The sequence below is a fragment of the Anser cygnoides genome, chromosome 17, assembly GCF_040182565.1.
Source record: "Anser cygnoides isolate HZ-2024a breed goose chromosome 17, Taihu_goose_T2T_genome, whole genome shotgun sequence".
NCBI classification, from domain to species: Eukaryota; Metazoa; Chordata; class Aves; order Anseriformes; family Anatidae; genus Anser; species Anser cygnoides.
In genome coordinates, this window is record NC_089889.1 from 14757337 (window position 1) to 14779228 (window position 21892).

At 45.0% G+C, this 21892-nt stretch overlaps 1 protein-coding gene across 3 annotated transcripts in view; it reads right to left on the reverse strand.

The window, feature by feature from the left end:
- Positions 1-968: 968 nt before the first annotated feature.
- RTN4R (reticulon 4 receptor) overlaps positions 969-21892 on the reverse strand; it is an 80978-nt gene continuing 60054 nt past the window's right edge. For 2 of the 3 annotated variants that reach the window (XM_066979008.1, XM_048051329.2), the window contains one exon: positions 969-2568. In XM_066979008.1, the coding sequence (XP_066835109.1) occupies positions 1139-2344 (1206 nt within the window). In that variant the 5' untranslated portion in view covers positions 2345-2568 and the 3' untranslated portion in view covers positions 969-1138. Of the gene's footprint in view, positions 2569-2920; positions 3812-21892 lie in introns of those variants that run through there. The other variant, XM_013198951.3, reaches the window with a different exon arrangement.

Sequence of the window (21892 nt, forward strand, 5' to 3'; positions counted from 1 at the left end):
TCCTGCACAGCCAGCATGGCCTGAGCTGCCAGGCCAGGAGCTGCGTGTCTGGAGTCACACCTCATTTCATAAATCCACGCCCGAGCACTGCTGTGCTCTGCAACCACCTTCTCATTCATTACTCACAGAGCTTAGTCTAGTCATCTGTGCAGGCAGAAGAAAAATGTCCCTGTCTGACTTCTTGGGACAGTTTACCTCTACCTGCAACCTGGAGTCCTCAGCTTCAAGGGGCTCGGCTAACATTTCCTGCTATTCTGAGCATCTTGAAATATGAATGGTGTTGGGGGAGCATGTGGGACAGTTCAAAGGGAAGCAGGAGCATCAGCAGAACATGTTTTCTGCAAAGAAACCCTTTGTTGGCACCAATTAAAGCTTGCATAACTGTGCTGGGTATATCTTATTTATTACTGTCATGTTAAATGCTCAGCCTGCCTTCAGATCGGGGGTTACTCAACACCCTTTTAATTTTGCAGCTTTTTAGTCAGTTAGCATATTTCATCCCTTGCAGAAGACAACCACTTAGGAAAAAGAAATCTTTATTTTATATTTTCTGTATACTTGTACACAAGTAAAATAAAATGCATATCTATATATACTGCAATCTTGTGAAGGAAAAGGTAGCATTCTTTAACAAATGCTGCCCGTAAACATGGTGTGATGGAATGAATACGGAAAAACTGCAATATTCATAAACATAGGATTAAAACAGCATCAAATTCATTACCTCTGCAAATGGGAACCTGCAATATTGTTCAGTGTGATGTCAAGTTACAAACAAATTTTAGACATTCTTTTCAGAGCATTTCTTACACATTTTTTTTTCCTGTAAATAAACCATATTTCTTTATCATCTGCTGTAGCAAAAGCTGCTTTGTGGGCAAGTGCAGTTCCGAAGATCAAAGGTATAATTCACAGGTTTTAGGACAAATAAATTATGTACATCTCGGTGTCTGTCTTTTTTTTTTGTCTTGTTTTTTTTTGTTTGTTTGTTTGTTTGTTTTTTATAAAGGCATCCAGTTAACTTTTGTGTAACAAAGCTTTCTCAGGGTGAATGGTAGTTTGCTTTCGTTTGTAACATTTATGGAGGTCAGCAAAAGTCTTGTATTAAAGTGTCATCAACCCAGGAAAAGAGTTAATTTTAGCAGAATAACAGTAAGCTCCACACCAAGGGAGGGATCAAAAGGCTTAGGCTGAGCTGTAATGTGGAGCTGTTTCCTTGCTGGGTGAGGCGGCACTGGGCCTTTGATTTGTTCTTTTTAGAGCAGCCCTGCCTCTTTTTGGTTGGGACTGTGGAAGGTTCAATAGGCTCTAGAAACTCTGGTTTCAACTTGGTCATTGGAGGGTCTACAATGCTGGGGAAGGTCCCAAAAGGGGAATCATTTATCTGCTTGTTGCTGCTATTTTTGGAACGGTCTGTCTCAATGTACTTGGTTTTGGACATATTCTCCTTATCCTTGAGAGGGTTGTTGGAGGATGGCCGGCTGCTGTGGGAAGAAGGACCTGCCTTGCCTTTAGCTTCATATATGAAAGATTTATCCATTTCTGGCTGGCAGCACTTCACAGAGCCATCATGGGAGCTGAGAGGGGGGTTCCCGGTGGGCAGTTTACCAGACCTGGTCTTAGTGCTAAAAACACTTGTTCGAATCTGGTTGAAAGAGTCGACGCATCCTTCCAAATCAGAGCTCTGCAGCCTTTTGAGGTCTCTCCCTGCCAGATGGGGGGGAAGGTGGCACTCTAGCTCCGAAGACGATCCTTTAAACTGCCTGAACCAATTCCAGAGGGATCGAGCCTGGCAGTCACAGATCCACTGGTTGCCATTTAAGCGCAGGTACTGGAGGGACACCAGAGGAGCCATGGTTTCCCCTGTGAGCACGGTCAGGTTGTTGTTAAATAGATATAAGGTCATCACTTTCCCAAGGTCATGAAAAGACCGGCGGTGAACCAGGCTGACTCTGTTCTGGTGCAGAAGCAGACGGTCAAGGTTGATTAGCCCACGAAAGACGTTCTCTGACAAGCTCTTGATTTTGTTACCATGCAAAAACAGGTAGGTGAGGTTTGCGAGATCTATGAAAGTGTCATCCAGCAGGTTCTGTAGATTATTATCCTGAAGGTAGAGATATTGCAAGGAAAACAATCCCCGAAAAAGCCCTGTGGAGAGTTCCAGGAGCCCACATCGATCCAGATGTAAGGTGTGGAGGTGAACAAGACCACGGAATGTGACAGGATTGATAGACTTCAGGTTTGTGTTGTCACTGAGATCTAACTCCTCCAGTTTGTTGAGTCCATAGAAGGCTCCAGGCTCAATGAGGCTGATGTTGTTGGAGTGGATCCAAAGAATTGTCATGTTGCGACAGGAGGTGAAGCTGGTGGACCTCACAAGGGTTATTTTGTTGTTGTGCAAGAAGATGCGCTGGCTCTGGATGGGTATCTCTGTGGGGATTGCTGTCAGTCCTTGCTGCTGACAACTTATTGTAATCTTCGGTTCGCTGTAGCATACACACGCCCCAGGGCAAGACTCCACTTCTGACTGGATGTTCAAGCAAAGCACCAAAATCAGCAGTTTGCTTCCTAAAGGACAACAAAAATAGTATGCAAATTAGCCAGTGTCATGGGAGAGCACTTTTCTCTGCAACTAATAGATGAGCCTGAAAATCACCCTTCTAAGTGCATTGACATTAACCACAAACAACATATGCCAGGGGAGCCAAACAGTTAAAATGAAGAATTAAAAATGTTCTACCACTTAGCACAATAGTTAAAAGCAGTACACACTCATAGAGAGAAATCCTGAGCACTTCCTTGGCCTTTTGCACTTGGGAGACCTCTGACTTTGGTCGCAAAAGTAAGTTATAGTCATTATGTATTTGCATCATAGGTCTTGAATGCATGTCTAAAATAAGCCTGGTTCTAAGGAGCTTACCTCTGAGCAAAGGGGCTGCCTCCTCAGGGGCCATTTGTCTCTGTCACAGGCACCTCTAGCACAGTTCAGGCTGTGATAATGCACCTGCAGTGGCAGAGCTGTGCTGGGCAACTCTGTGTCCCATCCAGTGCGATCAGCTCCTTGCCTGCCTGCGCTCAAAATGTAAGATAAGGCTTCTGTGACTTTCCGTGAACAATTTCTGATTGATCCAGTCTTTCTGCAAGAAATAACCGCAAGGGATTCTTAGAATAACTTACAGGTCAGACCTGCCTGCAAAGGCCTTGGAGCCAAGAGCATCCTTCAATAGTCAGACCTTTACACCACACATTTGGGCTTCCCTTCCTCTCTCCTCTTCTGCCCTCTGAATCTGTGCCACTGAGGAAGAGGAGAAAAGAGAGTTTTCCAGAGGGCAGTGCTGTTCTTGGAGGAAATCATGTACAAGCCTTGATTAAGAGATTCCTCAAAGCTTACAAGGCAGAAGCAGGTTTTGTGCATCCCAAGAGTGCAGGCAATCCAGTGGGGTTAAAGAGCCCCCGAGAGGAATATTTTTTCATGGTGATAACCACCTGCTTTCCCAGGAGCTGGACTGCAAGGGACCATGGGGCCTCGAATCACAGGGAAGTATGTGGATTCATCACATCTGACGCATGTTTGGGAGGGGCCTGGAAGATGGGCAGAGATAGGGCAGAGGTGTGCAGCCAACACCAGCTTCTGAAAGGGGACCTGGGAAAGAGTCGGTGTGAATGAGGTCAGTTTCAACAATGCTTTACCAGCAATTAGCAGCAAGTAATTAAATCACTTCCTCTAAACCACATACTGAAGCTAAAGCAAATGGGCAGCAGCCATAGCAGCGGGATGCTCCGTTTGTGTAACACCATGTGTGACCAGGGACATGTGTGTCTCCTTCCCAGCTCATTACAGCACCTCTGGCAAAGGGATGCACTCCTCCCAGTCACTGGGGAGCCCCAGCCCAAGCACAAACAGCAGCTGTGGGAGGTTTTCTCTTCCTTAAAAGAACTGAAAATGTTGTTCAGGCATTTTGATGCCTCATTACACTTTAAGGTAGAATAGCAGAGTTCAGAAATCCAGGAAAAAAAAGAAGAGAAGCCAAGATAGTAGTCACTTTTCTGTCATAAGAGGCTGGGATCTTGGCCTGAGATTCCTTCTAGTAAAAATAATTCATCAAGCGCAGCTAATAAATCTGTGGAGGTCCAACAGCCCAATATAGACAGGAGACTCCTATACATCATCGTTCACATGGGAGAAAAAATAACAGCTCAGCATGCTGAGATAATTTGAGCCTGATATTATTAGCTGCTGAGCATCCCTGGAAGGCAGTGTGTTGAGAGCAGTATTATGACACATTCTGGCTGTCATGTTTTGACATATCACGTCCCATTGTATGGAGTAAAGTAACACGAGACAACTGAAATCCCCTGCTGGAGACATGTCACACCAAGAGGAGCTTCCTGGGAAATTAAAATAATGTCAGCATCCCTCTGACCAGCACAATTCTTCTCCAGCTGATAATAAAAAACTGCAGTCAGAGAAACACACCTTTCTGGAGCCTCTTCCATGATTCGGATGATGGGGACCCAGTGGTACTGCAGCTACATGACTCACTCCAGCAGAACCACTTCTGGGCTGTGGGCACCACTGCAGACTCCATGGCTCTTTCCAGCTGCTCCTGGTAATACTGCAGGAGCTGCAGCCTACTCAGGGAATATCCAACCACGACCCAGATGCATCCACACACCTTAAACATGTGACATGTTCACAGCAGAATGGATGCAAAGCACCATTCCTACGGGAGAGGAATCACACTGACAGTACTCCTGGTCTAGCTCCAGACAAGGGAGGCAAGTGCATAATAAATATATGTATACATGGGGAGAGAAAGAGAGAACATGAAGCAGCCAGCAGAGAACAAGGGATGCATGTGAATACCACCCTGTCCTGTGCTAGCCCTTCCAGACAACCACGCTCCCCTCTTCCTCCACCCTCTGCATCACTTGATGATTGTATGCAGAGTGTGCCCCTTTCTTACAGGCAGAGCTGCCCGGGCTAAGTAGCCAAGTCCTGTCTCAGCTTTTGGGTGTGTGCAGAGCTCAAGACATGCTACAGCTTCTCCCCAGCACAAAGGAACAGAAGGAAAGGAGTAAATCCTTCTCCCTTTTTTTCTCCCATTGCTGCTGCTGCCTCTGCAGCTGCTGGGAGCTGTGAGTCAGTGGCACTGATAGCTGGCTGCCAGTGGAGCAGCACAGGGAAATTAATTACAGTCAGGGCTAGCCTGTGCGCTTTAATTAGGGACCTGGTGTTCATGAGCTGCTCAGATGAGCTCTTTCCACCAGAGACAGTTCCTGTCAATCACCCCCTAAAGCTTTTTTCCAGTTTCTCTCCTGCTGTGCAGCTCAGCCGTGTCCTGGCTGAGCCATGCTGAAGCTCAGCGCCCAGCAGGCACCAGAGTGTCCAGCCAGTGCAGGTCTTGAAGCAAGCACAGGTGTGGCTGCAGACCACAGGCAGCCTTGGGAAGTGAAGCTGATGCTGCAGCCCCCTTATTCCCAGTCCTGTAGCAGAGACTGGAGAGACTGTGCCTTGGCCTGCCACTGCTACTCCGAGGAGCTTCTCTATCACTGGCATTCAAGGTCCGAACAGGTAACTTCCTCATGCTCAGCCTGCCCCATCTGCAGAACCCACCAAGTGCTGTGAGGCACGCAGACTTTGCACCACGATAGTTTCACCTGTCCAACTCCAAGCAAATATTACCTGGGTCTGACTTCCCAGTTGCTAAGTGAGTGACCACTTCAGGACTGGGATGAGCACAAGGCAGGGTCCTGGGACAGGAAGATTGCTAAGACTTGACATCAGGACATGTTAATTAAGCCACACAGATTTAGGATGGCTTGGAGCACAGCAGAGCTTTTTAGTGTCTGCCTGGACTACACCCCTGTATTTTCATGTAATCTCTTGCTTTAGATCAAGTCCTGCAAGACTGAATTATGCCAACTAGCGTTGCTGGGGCTGGAGCCTATCAGCCTGAAACATGCCCCTGTTTTGGGGCCCAATGTCAGAACTCAGATCACAGACCCAAGCCCCTTCCTGCTGAGAAAGACTCTCCAAAGACCCTCCGGATGGGACACATCCTGACAGTGCCCAGAGCCTGAACACTGTCCTGCATACCACACTACACCTTGTTTCCCTTGGCAAAAAATGGAGGGGAAGGAAGAGGCCCTTCAGAGGGTGGTCAAGCAAAAACCGCATAGACGCAGCTTAAAACTTGCCAGGAGTAGTGTGAGTGCCATGGGCTCCTGCTCTTCCTGAGACAGACCAAGGATTTGTGATGCTGAGGGGTTCCAGTGGGTGCTACTCTGAGTATGAAGGTCACCAGACAGGCAGAGCCCTGGCTGAGGACATAAAAAACAGGAATCCAGGGGACTGCGGCAGGAAGAACCACGCTATGCCTCAGCCTGGCTGGCATGGGCAAACAGCATCATTCATTTTCCTGGAGTGTTGGGTTCAGCTCTGCTTGTCCCTGAGGAAAACAATCTTGGAGTAATATGCCTCTTAGATGAGAAGCCATTCCTACCCCTTCCAGATTATGATTAAAACTTAACTGGATAGTTCCAGTCAAAAGCAGAAGATGAAATAAAATCCAGTACCTGGAACCTTCAGTCCCTCCAAGAGTTTGGCTTTGAGTTTAGCATTTGTTCCTCCAGAGCTTTCTTAAAAGCCAGAAACCTCCTTCAGTCAAACTGCTGTACTTCCCCTTTGCCATCTCAGAAGTGTTATGACTCATGGAACTGGGAAGCAATTAAAGTGGGTCCATTATCTGTCTTTCCGCTAGTCCCCTGTGCGATCGCATTGTCAAACATGGCAATTAGAAAGAAAAGGCTCCGGGGGCCTCTAATAGATGCTTTGCAAACTTTTTAAGAGGCCAAAGCAAAATGCAATTTTCTGCAGTTTGCAGAGCCGTGGCCTTTCTCTGCCGCTCTGCACTTGTCTCTATTGATTTGGAGATATTATAATGCGGCTTTCCTACAGTGGAGGGTCAATAATCATTTGAATTCTCTCCTGGTTGGGCATAAAGGGAGTGCTTTACAATACAAAGCCTTTTGCTGATGCACACAGCATTTTGCCTTTGTTTATAGTACAGAAACACCTTGGCTGCTTAATTCCCTGTTCTGAACTGGTATTGTTTGAAATTCAGCGCGTGGCTTTGAAAGACACTCTCTAAAGCAGCTTCAGTGTCTTCCGCTTTGCCCTGTAGCCAAAGGTGGGTCTGCATGTGCGTGAGTGAGTGTGAGTGCATGTGCGCCAAAAGGAAGAGGGCAGCACTTTTATTCATTTCATTTCAAGTTGAAGTTGAGTTAAGAAGTGAAAGAGGCAGGAGAATTGATTTGGATGAGTCTCACCCCAGGCTGGATTTTCCCTCCCATTTGCTGCCTCCTCACTCTGCTGCAGAGAAGATCACAAACTTTGTGACGGTGCAGCTGGAGTGGCTGTAGGGTAAGGAGGAGGGGAGAGGAGAAGGGCTGTGCCACCACTCCCACCGGGGAGAAGTAAGCAGCGTTACAGCTCTGGGGAACCAAGGTCTTGAAGCAGGTACTGACAGAACAGGTCTCTGCTGGCAAGCACCTGCAGGCAGCCACCTGGCAGCTAGCTGCAGCAGGACATTGTGGGGTTGCTGCAGGTCCTGTGGCATATCTGCAGCTTTGTGGGGATGTTGGGGTGTCAGGCACCCCTGTGGAGGTGAACAGTCCATGGGTCACCGCAGCTCCATGTCTAATCCAGCATGCTCAATTGCTCTCCAGGCTGAGGTGACTGGGTCAGTTTGATCTCCTTGGGCTGTTGCTGGAGCCCAGTGTCCCAGCTCACACCACTACTGGCACAGGCTGCCCTGAAAAACTGCGGATGCCTCATCCCTGTAATCGCTCAAAGCCAGGTTAGATGGGGCTTTCAGCAACCCGATCTGCTGGAAGGTCTCCCTGCCCATGGCAGGGTGTTAGAACTAGGTGGTCTTTAAGGTCCCTTCCAACCCAAACCATTCTATGATTCTTTGAAAACGCATACATCTTGTTCCAGTACTGAATCACAGTTGTCTAAAAATAGGTGGCTAATTCCCTCTTAGGCACACCTGAGGGTATGATATGCCAACAGGAGTGCTAGAAGATTGGGCACAGCTCCTCTGGGAGACCCGTGCTCAGCAGCTGTAGCCAGCTGTGACATAAATGGCACCAGGCAGCAATGTTTAGGCACCAGAATCTTCTATAGGTACAGTCTCTGATCCCACACACTCTGGGACTGCATCTTGATCCATGAACCTTTGGGACTGTGGTGCTCTTTATTCTCTTTGTCAGTGCAACCTCAGTTCTGCTCATTGGTATATCCAGTCTCTACCCTGAATAAGACAGAATTTCAGTGGAAAAAATACAATATGCGGTCAGAAATGAAAGGTCATTTCCGTAATGCATCCAGGCAATAGATGTGCCATTTCCTAACTTCTAGGTGTTCATCTTTTCCACCTAAATCATACTGCCTTAATGTGATTTTCAGACTTAATATTGCAGGGACATTTTTAAGGGAAAACGGTAAAAGCGAGTTATATCATGTGCAATTCTTAGACTCCCTCCTCACCAATCTCCAGAGGGGTTTGAATACTGATTCTTCAGCACTGCTTAGGGCTGAACTACGAGACTTGTTACGTGAGCTGTGTGCAGCACAAATTCCAACCAGGGCAGCTCCATCCATTCACAGGCAGGTGCCAAAGCAGCTCCTGGCTGCTGGTGCTCCCCATCCCTGCCAGGGGCTCTCCAGTGCTCCCAGCATTTTGGCAGCAGCATTGGCTCAGGCTGACATTTGGGCAGGGTTATTCTTTTGGTGGTTTGCCAGTGTTTCTCTCAGCAACATCAGGGAAGGAAGGAAAAGGTGATACTTAACAGTTTATATTTCAGCCAATCTGAATATGAATTTCATGAGGAGGAAAAAAAAAAAAAAAAAGAAAAAAACTTCTCCTATAGCCAGAGGGTTTTCCTCCTGCTGAATTTCAAAGACTTGCTGCAAGCGATGGAGGTGTGAAAGATTCACAAAGAAAAGGTCATGAGAATCCTTTATAGGGGAAAATATCAAGGGATTAAAATACAGGAGTCATTAGGTCCCCATATAACAATAACACTTGTACCAATTATTACAGGCTAGTAATTCCCTGTGAGGCCAGGAAACGAGAAGGAGAAAAGCCCTGTTCATTATAATACAGTAACAAGAGAAAAGCTGCACTGACTCAGACAAAGAGGCATTTGGGTTGGTCTGAGACAGTGGTCAGGAGTAGATGGAGATGGAAAGGCAATACAAGATGGTGTGAGCATTGCCTTGGCATCTTTTCATTGGAAAACAGTGGCCCAGGACCTGCTTGAGCCAGTTTCGTTTCTCTTTAGCAGACCTTGAAACCTTTCTACTCTTTCAGGTTCTCACTAAACCATAGGTCATTGCATCACTGCTGCTCCAGACATTTTTGCTTCACTTCTCTGCATCTTTTCCAGGTTTTCTTCACTGTTGGCGTAGGAGGACAGGACTCAGGATGCAGCTGCAACATGGACTTGTACAGAGGTTTAGATGTCCTTTTCCGTCCCTCGCAGTTCCTGCACTCTGTTGGCTATTTAACTATCATTCAGCGTCAGGCCGAAGTTTTCAGAGAGCCCTCCACAAAGTCCCCAAGATCACTTTGCTGAGTGGCAATAGCTCATTTAGAACCCATATTTGTGTTTGTTTAGGTAAGGATCTGGGCTGTTTGCCAGTGTACATTACTTTGTATTTATAAATGCTGAATTGCATTTGCCATCTAGTCTGTGGTTATGTATTTTACCATGTAACTCCTTGCTGCAACAAATGGTGTGCCCAAAATATCCACTGTCCTTTGAGCAGAAATATTATCATTGTTCACAGTTGTGCCCAAATCTTAAAATGGAAGTTGGTCGTAAGCAGTGACATCTTCCATCATCTTCCATGATCCCGAAGCCAATCTGCAGCACTGGTCCACAAAAATAAGGAGCCAGTAACCCCTACCTATCAACACAGGCTAAAGATGCTTCTCAAAAATGGTTTACTTAAAAAGAATAAACTTTCCTCATACCTTTAATATGGGGTTTCTCTCTTAGGCATTAAAAAGCTGATCTAGTTACCACTTTTTTTTCTATGGATAGGCGTAGGAACATCCCATAGATATTCTAGGCCATGATTCAGTGAGGACTCCTTACACCCCTATGCTCTGCCACCTCACCTGGTGGGACTAATTCTGCAGAAGCAGAATTTTCATCTGTTCTCACATGGGATGTAATAAACCTGTGTTTTTTCCACCTGTCCTGTTTCCAGCTCTGCTTTCCCCTTCTATCCCATATCTAGAGGCAAAACCCTACAACCTTTAAAATACTATCCTTGGAAACGACCTAGAGGTGTAAAACAGAAGGATTTTTAAAAACCAAACAAAATACAAACCAAACTCCATACCAAAAAGATGCACCTGGCAATGGAGACACTAGGTAATTTGCTCTACAGACTAGATCTCAACAGGACCTGTGCTGGTGATCATACAGTGCTCCTTGCAACCCACTGCCGCTCCACCTGGGAGAGCAGAGAGGTGGGCAGCAGGATGTCAGCCAGCTACTTCTGTTCCCTTGTAGACCATCCCCGTGCTGACTGATGTAAAACTCATATCAGCTCAGTACAGAAAAGATGATTCGTCACAAGAATGGTTAGGGACCACAAGCTCACGAACCAGAACAGAGCCAGAGAGGACTCAGGTTCAAGGGCAGCACACCTCACTTCGGCAGTCTCCAAACCCTGTCAGTGCACGCAGGGATCAGTTTGGCCCAGAATTATATATTAAAAAAAAAAAAAAAAAGATACATGGCCATATTCCACTCTCCTGAAGACTTATCACAAAGCCTTGGCCTTGCCTTGCTCTTGGCCCTCTCTAGTGCCTCCACCAGTGTGAGACCGTAAAGGTCCCTACATCACAGCTTGCCCTGTGGCTAATCACAACACCAGCATCAGTATTCAGCAGAACACATATGATCTGTAGAGATCTGGCTCTGAGCAGGTGACTTTGATTACCTGCTGGATACCATGCTGGTTATTAAATTCTATGTTAATAGCTGGAGGAAAGGCAAAAATCTCCAGATATCCAGCATAGGGGACAGTCTGTGACAAAGGAGTAGTCCAAGGCAAACACTTGGTGTTGAAGACAGATGAGAGGCAAGAGGTTGGGGCTAGAAAAGCCCAGCTACAAGTGTCCAAAGGCAAGGTGAAAGCACATGGACTGCAAAGGACATTTGGAGCAGACAGGATGCCTACAGCACCTCTGGGAAAAACAAGCATGCAGGAGGAAAGAGGAAGAGAATTAGAAGGAAGGCTCACTGAACAACTGTAGACAGATGCTAGCATCCATGAAGATCTGTGGGTACAACCTGAAATCTCCAAATCCACCTGATCATATGTCATGAATGCATCTTGGATGCTGAGTAACTGCTGTGGTCCTGAACCACCACACAAAACCACAATGGTGCATTTATTGCAAAGCTTGGCCAGACTGAGCACACCGAGTAGGAGAGGAAGTGGGCTCCTTCCTCACAGCCTGGGAGAAATGTCATGTATTTTCTCCAAGTCACAGCCCCCAGGGGCACATATTAGGGACATGTCCCTGCCACATTGTCTTTTACAGTTTTTTGCAAAGTATCTTATGACCAAATCCATACCCAGCCCAGTAAATCCTAGCAAATCCCAGGTTGGCTGAGGGCTTTAAAAGTGGTCAAGACCCTCATTTCAATCCTATATGGAAGGAATGCACTGAGCATACTTCATGACCAGGACCATCTATGACATCCCCACCATGCAATCCTCATACTGTGAGGAATGAAGTGAGAAAACAAGCACTGTGAATCACAACAGGGCCTACAGAGGTCGGTGTCTGTGGAAGTCTGTGTCATATTTGTCAGAAATGAGGGACAAACAGGTGTCCAAAAGATGTATACTCCTGTTCTTGAGATGACTTAGATCTCTCACGGAACTCAAAGTATATCAGAAATGCTTCAAAATATTGTTACTAAAGAAGCAGAATTTCCTGCACATCCAAACCCAGCACTAGTGGAAGCACTGTGTGTGAGTGACTCAGAACTGGAGAGGTAAAGCTGCAGATGGCATTTACACCTGCTCCCCCCATCCATCTGGGACTGCTCCCCACCTGGCAGCTGCAACTCCCACCCCCACATCTTCAGCACTGGAAGTGCCCCATTGCACTAGGCAGTATTTTTCTCAGTTTTCTCCTAAAATAACAGTTATGTCAACTTTTGCTACAGACCCAGCATCTGCAGATAATGTGGAATGAAAGAAGGAAGTTTTGGAAAGACTGGAAGGAAATGTAGCTCCAGATAATCTGAAAATTGCCCATAACTTCAGTTTTGCTGTCTGCAGGGACACAGACAACCTTTGCAGCTGAAGACACTGCTCAGGAGCAAATGTGGGATGGAGTGAACACTTTAATTTCAACTTTCAACACAAACACTTTTTCGAACAACAGCTAGAAATGAAAACATGAGAGCGGTAGTTGTGGGTGGCTGAGGATCGTATTTCTATATCCTTTTCCTTTCTGAGCCTGGAAGACCAAACTTTTCCATCCCAACCCATGAGTCATCACCTCGAATGGTAGAGTATCAGAGCCATGCAATCAAATACAAGGTCTCTACTATAAAGATGTCTTAAAGAAGACTTCGTGATGCAAACACAGGACATTTCTCAGCATCCCCTGGTCACCTGGACCCTTCACTGGTGGACAGGGAAACCAGCCCAGGCTAGCCATGGACCGCCTCCTTTACCTTGTCTCTCTTGGCATCCCTTCCTGCTGCTCTCCCCAGCTCCCTGGCACACATTGCCACACAGTAATATAGCTCATTCTTTCATTCGCAAATAAAAGCCAGGACTGATTTTTAATAAGTGTGCAAATTCCACTGCCGCTGTCTTTATCAGGAGTTGGCTTTGTTTCCTTTGCAGTTTCGGTATTAGACATGCTTGCCTGCCCTTATGCAGCTCTCTCATTCACTCTCGCCAGATAAGAAACACGACACCCACGACTCTGTAAACATATTTCCCTGAGATGTGCAGACTCTGTGAAGCCAAGCTAAACAAGAGTACAATAGGATGCTAATGATACACCTTCCTGTATGCATGGAAATCAGGAAGCAAACAATGGGGAAACGATCCCAACCTGCAGCCTTCAGTCTCACACGAGGCAGCGGTTCCTGCCACCAGCCCTTGGAGCTTGGCTGAGTTGCCCACTTCTCCTACAACAGATATCCACACTGAGTTCAAAGACCTCATATATAACATTAGGAATTTGCACTAGATTTCCTTGCCAAAAGCCCTCAATTCAGCCATTAGGTTTCATTACAGCTACAGTAGATGACAACATCCCCCAGTTTTTTCATCAAGGTGGATAAAAACTCCCTGTTCTGTCTTCAGCTTCCCCTCTTCATCCAGAGATCATGTTCATCCATTTTGCCACTACAGGGCATTAAATGTTCATAATCACCTGTTATCCAATATAGCCCTTAAATCAATTTTAGAGTGACTGCTCTGGAGCAGGCAGTCTCCCAGCCTGACGGAGTGCCCTACATTCTGCTCTCAGAGATGGATGACCAAGCATTTAGCTGTATTAAAATTCATGTTGTTTCACTGTTGCCAGTCTACCAAGCAATTGCAATTGCTCTGCGTTAGATATTTGCCTTCATCATTATTTATCATGGCAAAATTTGAGTCAGCTACAAACTTTACGGGCAACTAATTTATATATATTTTCTAGATCATTCATAAAATTAGTGAAATACACTGGGGGGAAAGCAGAAGCCTGCAAAGATACCGTGCAAGCTGCTTGTTTGTCAATGATCCTCCTACAACAATTGCATTTTGAGAGCTTTTAGCTGCCTGTTTCTTAATCCATTTAATAACTGTCCATTGATTCAATAGAGAGTGTATTTTTGACCAAGTAAATCAAGTGCCTGACGTAAGTCTAAATATATAATGAAAATACAGATACATGAGCAGAGAATGTTTTTCTTGTCCACTTCTAAAACACCAGGACACTAGTCCATGCAATAGCAATATCTCTAGAAACAATCCCAGGAAATGAGAAAAAAAAAAAACAAAACAAAAAAAACAAAACAAAAAAAACCACTCAGGTTTAAGAATATTTTCTGGGAAATCTGCTGGTTAAAACTGATGGCATTTCTATGTCTTTGATCTCTACTATGTTAGCATTTCTTTTTCTCGCACAGCACTGAGACTGACCTGCCCAGCCTCTCCTTACCTCCTGGGTTTTCCATCTTGCTGGCTTTTACCAGCGGTGTGGGACTGGCCTTTCCTGCCTTTGGGGCTTCCCTGGTTTTCTGATATTCATAAGAAATTAGAAATGGGGCCTTGTCAGCTAATTTTGACAGTGCTTTTACACTGTCCTTAGGAGGAGGCTTGCACATCAATCCATGGCTGGATTACTGTCACTCTCCACAAACCACTCCTAATGGATGATGGATGTCTCACCTCAGCTGGGCATCCCTCTCCAGAGGTGCTACTTCACAGCAAGCTGCTTAATCATTTAGCATAATTTCAGAGAAAATAGAAGATTTCCTTAGTGCTGACACTGTAAGAGTCATTTTTTCTCCAGGAATGGGTATTCCTGCCACTCTACCACCACTCTACCAACCCTCTGTCAAAGCAATAATCTTTGCCTTCCACAGTGGGCAGGGAAGGCATTTCTTTCCCATGCCAGGCTAGGAAGGCATTGCTTTCCCACTGCCAGGCTTGTCTGAGAAAGGGAGGTTGTAGAAACACATTTTGCTTCAGGCCCTGAAGCATATTACTTAATTAAAAGAACCAAACCATGAAGCTTATTGAAGACAACCTTCATCCTATAGCCGGGACCTGGAAACCTCCATGGGGACACAAACTTTACACCCTGCAGTTCAGTCACTCCATGCAGAGCAGTTTTAGTGCAGCAGGACTAATTTCCCCTAATATTAAGTGGCTATTAATATTTCATGATACTAAGTGAACTTTTTTTCTATTTCATTTGCCATCTTTATTTGTTTAATTCATTTCCTCAGCACTAGGATGGAGACCAAGGACCAACTGCTATTTTAGGGGAAAAAGGAATCATGACATCAAAGGAATTAACTGAAGTGGAAACAAACAAACAAAAAAAGAGATGAAGTTGGACAAATTAGGAATAGGCATAATAGACATTACATCAGAATGAAAAAAAAATGCACCTGGAAAAATAAAACCTACAGGATACATCTGATGTTAAGAGCAATAACACCAGGCACCAAAATGGCACCTGATAAGAAATATATACATTTACAAGCAAAATATCTCAAATCTTACAACCTGGAGGGAAAAAAAAAAAAGAGAGAGTGAGAGAAAGAGGAAAAAAAAAGACTCAGAAAAGGCTCTGACACTGTTGCCTTCTTTGGGATTTCTCAAACCTGATGCAATTCAAGGCAGAAGAGTAAATCAGACAAGTGCCTGCTCTCTGGTACACCAGCAACAGCCATGATCCTGTCTTGGAAGCTGATGTAACTACATTTACATCCCCAGATCAAGTTCATTTGGAGCTGTCTTGGCTATTGTTTGAAGGGATTCACTGATCAAAGAGACATCTAGTAGGAGTTCTGACACTTTCAGAACCTTTCTTGGACTTGTAATTAAACAAAACAGACTAATGAGGTTTCAACCACCACTTCCCTGCACTAAAACGCATATGCGTATGAACAGTCAGAGTAGCAGAGGTTGAGATTCGTATTTGGGGGATTTGAAGACAGAAAAACATATCTTCTAATCTTTCCCTGCTCTCTTGTCCCTGCCAAACTGGAAGCAAGCTCTTCTTTCTTTGGAGAAATAGCTTGTGCAGCTTCTGACAGCAGTAAGGACAAGGAGAGCAAACCCTGATGGTTCCAGAGGGCACTATCCAGCCAACGTGCTTCAAAAAGTGCTCTTTGCACCAGCCTCAGCATATAAACCTTTCAAAGTACCACCATCTCCCAGTAGCAGTACTCCAAAAAAGCTGCTCAGCTCAGCAAATCCCTTGCAGCCTTTTGTGGGGAATCTGGGCACGGATCCCACACAAGGAAAACATGAATTCTTCTGAGAAAATGTAGGAATTATAGAATTTCTGGCACCTCTGTCTTTGCCTTCCTTCCCCGAGGGGCTTTGTCAGAAAGGTAGAGTTAAACTGATTCACACACTGCTGGATTAGAGTCAGAAAGGCTCCTGCATCTCCATGAAAGCCTCCTTCCACTCACAATTCGGATGCTGCCATTTCTCCTCACCACACTTGGCATCTGACTTGCTGTTTTCCTTTTAAGTTATTATCTGGGGTGACGCCCTCTCACCCCCACCTTTCACTGGAAAAACAGTCCAAGATGGTTTCCTCTGCTGGATAGATTGGTCAAAAGAGGACCATGCAATAGCATTGCATAAAAAGCAGCAGCAACCTGACAAACAAAGCACCTGGGGAAAGCATACAGAGCAGACTGAGAAGCCATGGCTCACTCGGGTTCAGAATAGAGTAAATTGTGGACAAATTCTTAACTTATATCACCTCAAGCAAGGGTGTCTTCCCAGCTCTTCAAGAACCTTTCCAAAGGAGGGCAATCTCCTCTTGACTCTGTAACAGCCTTGTCCTCACCTCTGCTGCTGTCTATATGCAGCGTCTCCTGCCTGCATCCCTCTCCTAGTCACCATCCTTTCTTCTTCACACTGCCACAAATGTAAGTCTTCCTCTGCCTTGAGAAAAGCCTTGCACTTCTCTTTGCTCACAGTTTGTTCTTCTGCGGGGTCCATCTGTGAGGAAGGTCTGTGTCCTGCCCCAGAAAAGTCCATGGTCCCTGTGTCAGCCACCGAGTGCACTGCTAGGGTCTGCTGGTGGCAGAAATGTACATGGCTTCTACATTAATAAAAAACCTTATGGATCCCTATTCTTCCCAGGATGGAGGGTGCCTGGGGTCCTGCTAGCTTCCTTTATTGAAGCCATCATGTGTTCTCCATCCTCAAGATAATGCTTTCCAAATCCCTAAATCCACTTCATTATCAAAATACTCCAGCTCCTTTCCCAACAGTCTAGAGGTCAACTTAAGTTTTTTTTCCATTCCCAAATGTATGGCTTGACATTTGCTAATGTTAAAATCCAGTAGCTATTTCTTTCTTCCCTCCTCTTACGTGTTTAAATCCTGCTGAAGGTGACACATGGCTCTTTACCCTCATGTTAGCTGCCGGTGCCCAGAGACTATTATCAGGGAACAGGCTAATCCTAGATTTGGAAGGTCCTTCTGGGCTTTCCTGTGATGGGATTGGGCGTGGGGGAGCCTGATGATTTGGTTTGTTCAAAATCACGGCCTGAAGTGAAATCAAACAAGTTCAGTGTCCTCCTCTTCACCTTCCCTGGGACTCCGGCCTGTTTCCACAGCGCAGCATCCCCTCCTCTCCAGCTGGACAGAGAGCAGCAATGTGTGCAAAACAGCAGCAGTGGATGGTCTCTGAAACAAGGGTAGCTGGCGTAGTGACAAACCTCCCCAAGAGCTGTCAGCACCTAAAATGTAACGGCCACAGCAGGTCTCAAATCTCCTCTCACCTGCCTGCAAGGCTGATGGCACATACATTTTCTTACCTCCTACCAGTGTGAGAGCGCATGCATCTATCTGCAGGTTTTAATGGACTTCAGCAACCAGGGGATCTCCTGGCCAAATGAACATGGAGAGGCTTGGAAGGGAGCCCACTGGTGTACACCTATTTCACCCACAAAGCCAGTGTGGTGAGGGAGCTGGTTGTCATAGCTCCACGATGACTGACCTGAGGCAGAGACCTGTACCTTCATCCTCAGTTAGCTGGGCACAGCAGGCAGAGGGACAACACATTACAGGATCAACTGACTCACTCTTTATATGTCACATGAAATAGGTATTAATACTAGATTAAAGGAATGACTACTACGGCCTGAATGATCCTAACTGAAGCTTAATGTTAACTGGTTGATGTATCGAGGAGAGGATGTGTGCTGTGCTAGGCCACCATTAGACCCAGAATCACTCATGAATGATCTAGATGGGGGAGGGAGAAAATAGAGGGTTAATTAAATTTGCCCCTGCTAAGCTGGAGAGACTTTCAGCTTTAGTGGGGATAGAAAAATGATAGGACATTTGTGGAAGAAGTGGAATATTGGTATAGGCTAGAAAAATGCAGCTACTTCTGGGGAAATGATCAGACTTCCAACTAATCAGAGTGAAGGGGAAAAGGCTGTAGATAAAAAAAGAGCCATATCTGAAGAACTGACAGAGAGTAGCAAGATGATGGCTGATAATGACTGAAGGGAAGGTGGTTTACTTGGGACCGAATTTGTGCTCTGTGCTTGCATTGCCTAATGTTAGTTCTTGCCTGGGGCTCCTAGAGACTATCAGAAAGAATATGTTTGTTATTATTGATTGCAGTTACAACAGGTCTTAGGGTCTGATGTTTTTGCTTAACCAAAACACCAAGAAAGTTATGGAAGTGGTAAAAGAAGGAGAATCTGTATCCACAGGTGAACTTAGAGGACCAGTTATGTACATAGGCTGAAATGTCTTAATTGTGTGTCTTTAGGGCTGCAGAATCCTGGAAAAATACAGGAAGAAGCAGTGTAGCATGGTAAATTAACTGAGCAGAAGGAAGAAGGGCTGTCCCACCAGTCACTACAGCAAGGCTAATCAACAAGGAGACATGGGAAGACCACAGAGACAAACATATTGTTCCTCCTCTCTAGTTCAAATCTGAACCCCAAAAATGAGCTGTGCAATGGCAGGCTACCCAGTGCTGTCAGTCTGGTACCCACATCAAGACAGAGCTGAAATGAGGCAGTAAACCAAAACCCTAGGTCAACCCTAGGCAGGTTGTTTGCAAAGAGCTGGACAAAATAAAACCAGAAACTTTTGGACAGAATACTCCCAGCTCAATTTCTGCCCCAAATTGGAACAGAGCATCTGGATTTAAAGCCATCACTCAGACCAGCACAGCACCAGAGGTGAATTTTCTTGTGCCTCCTTTTTGTCGTCCTTATTCAAGGGAAGGGAAGGATGTGGTGTTCCACAAAAAGAGATTTTCCAGAGATCAAAGAAATGTTTGGAAAAAAGGGACATCAAAACATTACCTTTTAGAGGTAAAAATAATCTCATGCCATGACAGATTGTAATAAAGGTCCCCCCCAGCTCTGCTCCACATGAGTTAGAACTTCATTGAAATTTGCCAATGCAAACCAGCTGCAGTCCAAGAAGTCTGTGAAATAACAACAATGAAAGTCAGGTCCCATGACGCACAGAAGATTTCTCTCCAGAGGAGAAGTAAATGTGAGACAAAACTCTGAGAAAGAGAGAGACTAAGTGCACTTAAAATCATTTCTAAAGGGAGCACCTTCAAAAAACAGGAAGAAGATAATTCAAGGCAAATGTGGAAGCCTGACTACTTAAAACAGCAACTGAAAACAGACAAGACAACATTGCAACCTCTGGAAAAAAAAAAAAAGTCAATGTTTGATTGCAGAATTATTGCACAAAAACAAAGCAATTTTTCTAATGCTGGCAAAACAATTTCTGCAATATCTGGAGGAACAGACCTACAGCTTTCAGAACCACAGGAGTCCCTCATGCCTAGAAGGAAGTTCAGCCATTCCCAACAGTCACAAGGGAAGTCCATGGCTGAAAGACACTGGGGGAGGGGGGAGGAATCTAAATGAGAAAGAAATCAAAAAACACTTGGAACTAAGCCTTCTGCTAAGATGTTTGTAATCTTTGGTGCATCTGAGATTTTCACAGCCTTGCAAGTTGTCCATAGAAATTAATAAATTAATATACGGCACTGATTTAAGAATTAAACACATATATAAATAAATAGATATCAGCTACCATGAGACATGAGACCACTCATTTCAATTTATTTTCTACAGCCGTTGATCAGATCACATCTAGGAACAAACAATCTAGCAAAGGAAACAAATGACATACAATAGGTGCAAAATCAGAATTTTAACGTCTGAGTTACTATAAACTACCTAATCCAAGAGAAGAATCTCCCAGAGGATAAAACAAAAGGCTTTGATGGTTACAGAAGATTCTGAAAATGTGTGGTACTTCAAAGCGCATACTGAATTGGCTTTGATGGAATGGAAGATCCCACGCCATCTTCCACACCTGTGACACATCCTCTAAAGGAGTACATCATCACCTCTGGCTCTGCTGCATCTGCTTCGCCCACCCTTCTCTTGATCGGTCAGGCTGGGCCCTGGTGTAAAACTACCATCCATCACCCTTTCTCTGTGGACTGTCTGAAATAATATGCAAAGTAAAGCAAAGGTATCACAGATTTGTCTAAGATCAGTATGAACATTTCAAATCATATTTGCATGAAATTTGAAATAATGAATGCACCATCATGGCACTGAGAAGGACCAACCTTTAAGAGAAATGGTCTGAGTTGAATACCTGATGAAGTCACTGACCCGTTATCCCCAAAAGAAAGTACAAAAATACTCTGACATTTTAGAACATGGCCTCTCCAGTGACTCTGACATTAGAAATAGAAAAAACTTTAGACTACAAGAAGAGTTTACACCAGCTCCAGAAATCCAGACTGACCAGAAACAACAAGTCAGTGCTACCAGTGCCATGCTAGTCACGATCACAGCATTGGTTTACCAGGAGGACTCTGGAAGAAATGAGTTAGAGAGGGTGGTGAAACATGTCATTTTCCAAACAAAAGTAGATGCTGATGGATTGACTGCCATTGCAGAAATGAAGAAGTGAATTGAAGTATTCTTGTATTTAAGTAGTACAAAATATTTTTAGACACATTTAATACAAACAGTGGACAGAGCGTGAGGGAGAGCCTAGGAAAAGAGAAAGACTATTTAAAAAGTAGAAAGCAAAGCCCTTGCATAAAAAATGTGATCTCTCAACAGCCAAGAAGACCACTCTTTAGATTATCAGCTAAAGCTCTCATCATAGGATCACACAAAAATGCTTTTCACACAACCTGCCTACACTCAGCATGCTCTGAAAACTAGTGAGATCCCAGAGCAAAATGGTGGTCTCACACATCTGCCACGAGAGAGGAGCCATTCCTCAGGACTGGTCCAAGGCACACATATCTTGGGTAGAGCCATCAAATCCCATGTACAGGTTTAAAATCATCAACTTCTGGCAAAAGACACCACTGCTGTCCATTGATAATGATAATGATGATGTAGGAGCATCACAGTATGTCTCCTCATAGACCTGGTGCCCTATATAACTCGAACATGTTTAATTGCACCTCACTGTCAAATTCACAAGTTTAAAGCTATACTTGTATGTTGCTAAGTGGTGTCTTCATGGTTTGGGGAAGACTCCAAAGAAACTGGGGCAGTTTCAGGCACCTGAACCCTCAAGATGAGAACTACATCCAAGCGGACTCAAGAAGAACTTGTCAGTATCCTGAAGGGCTGGATCAGTAACATTAGTAGGACGGACTGAAAAATGAAACATGTTGAGCATGGGTCTGCTATGACGTATACAGAAAAAGCTTGCAAAGAGTGGGGCGGGAGATGAACCTGAGGGAAGGACAGAGAACAAGAAGGAGAAGGCCTATTTCAGCCCTTTCTCTGAGGTTGCACTGGACTCAGAAACAGAAACTTCAGAGTGCCCACCCCTTCGTATATAATCATTTGGATGTCACCACTGAAAGCCAGGAATCCAGGCAGTGTGGAACAAGGAACTTTCTGACTTTGTCTTGGCTCCTAAATCTCTCTTCGACTCTGATGGCAACAGTGTAGGCAGGCTTTACCTTTGAAGCCACTATGGCCTATTTGGAGCTCATTCCTTTCTGGCCTGAGGTTCAGATATATCGCAACTCCACAGCTGCAGGAGGATGCCT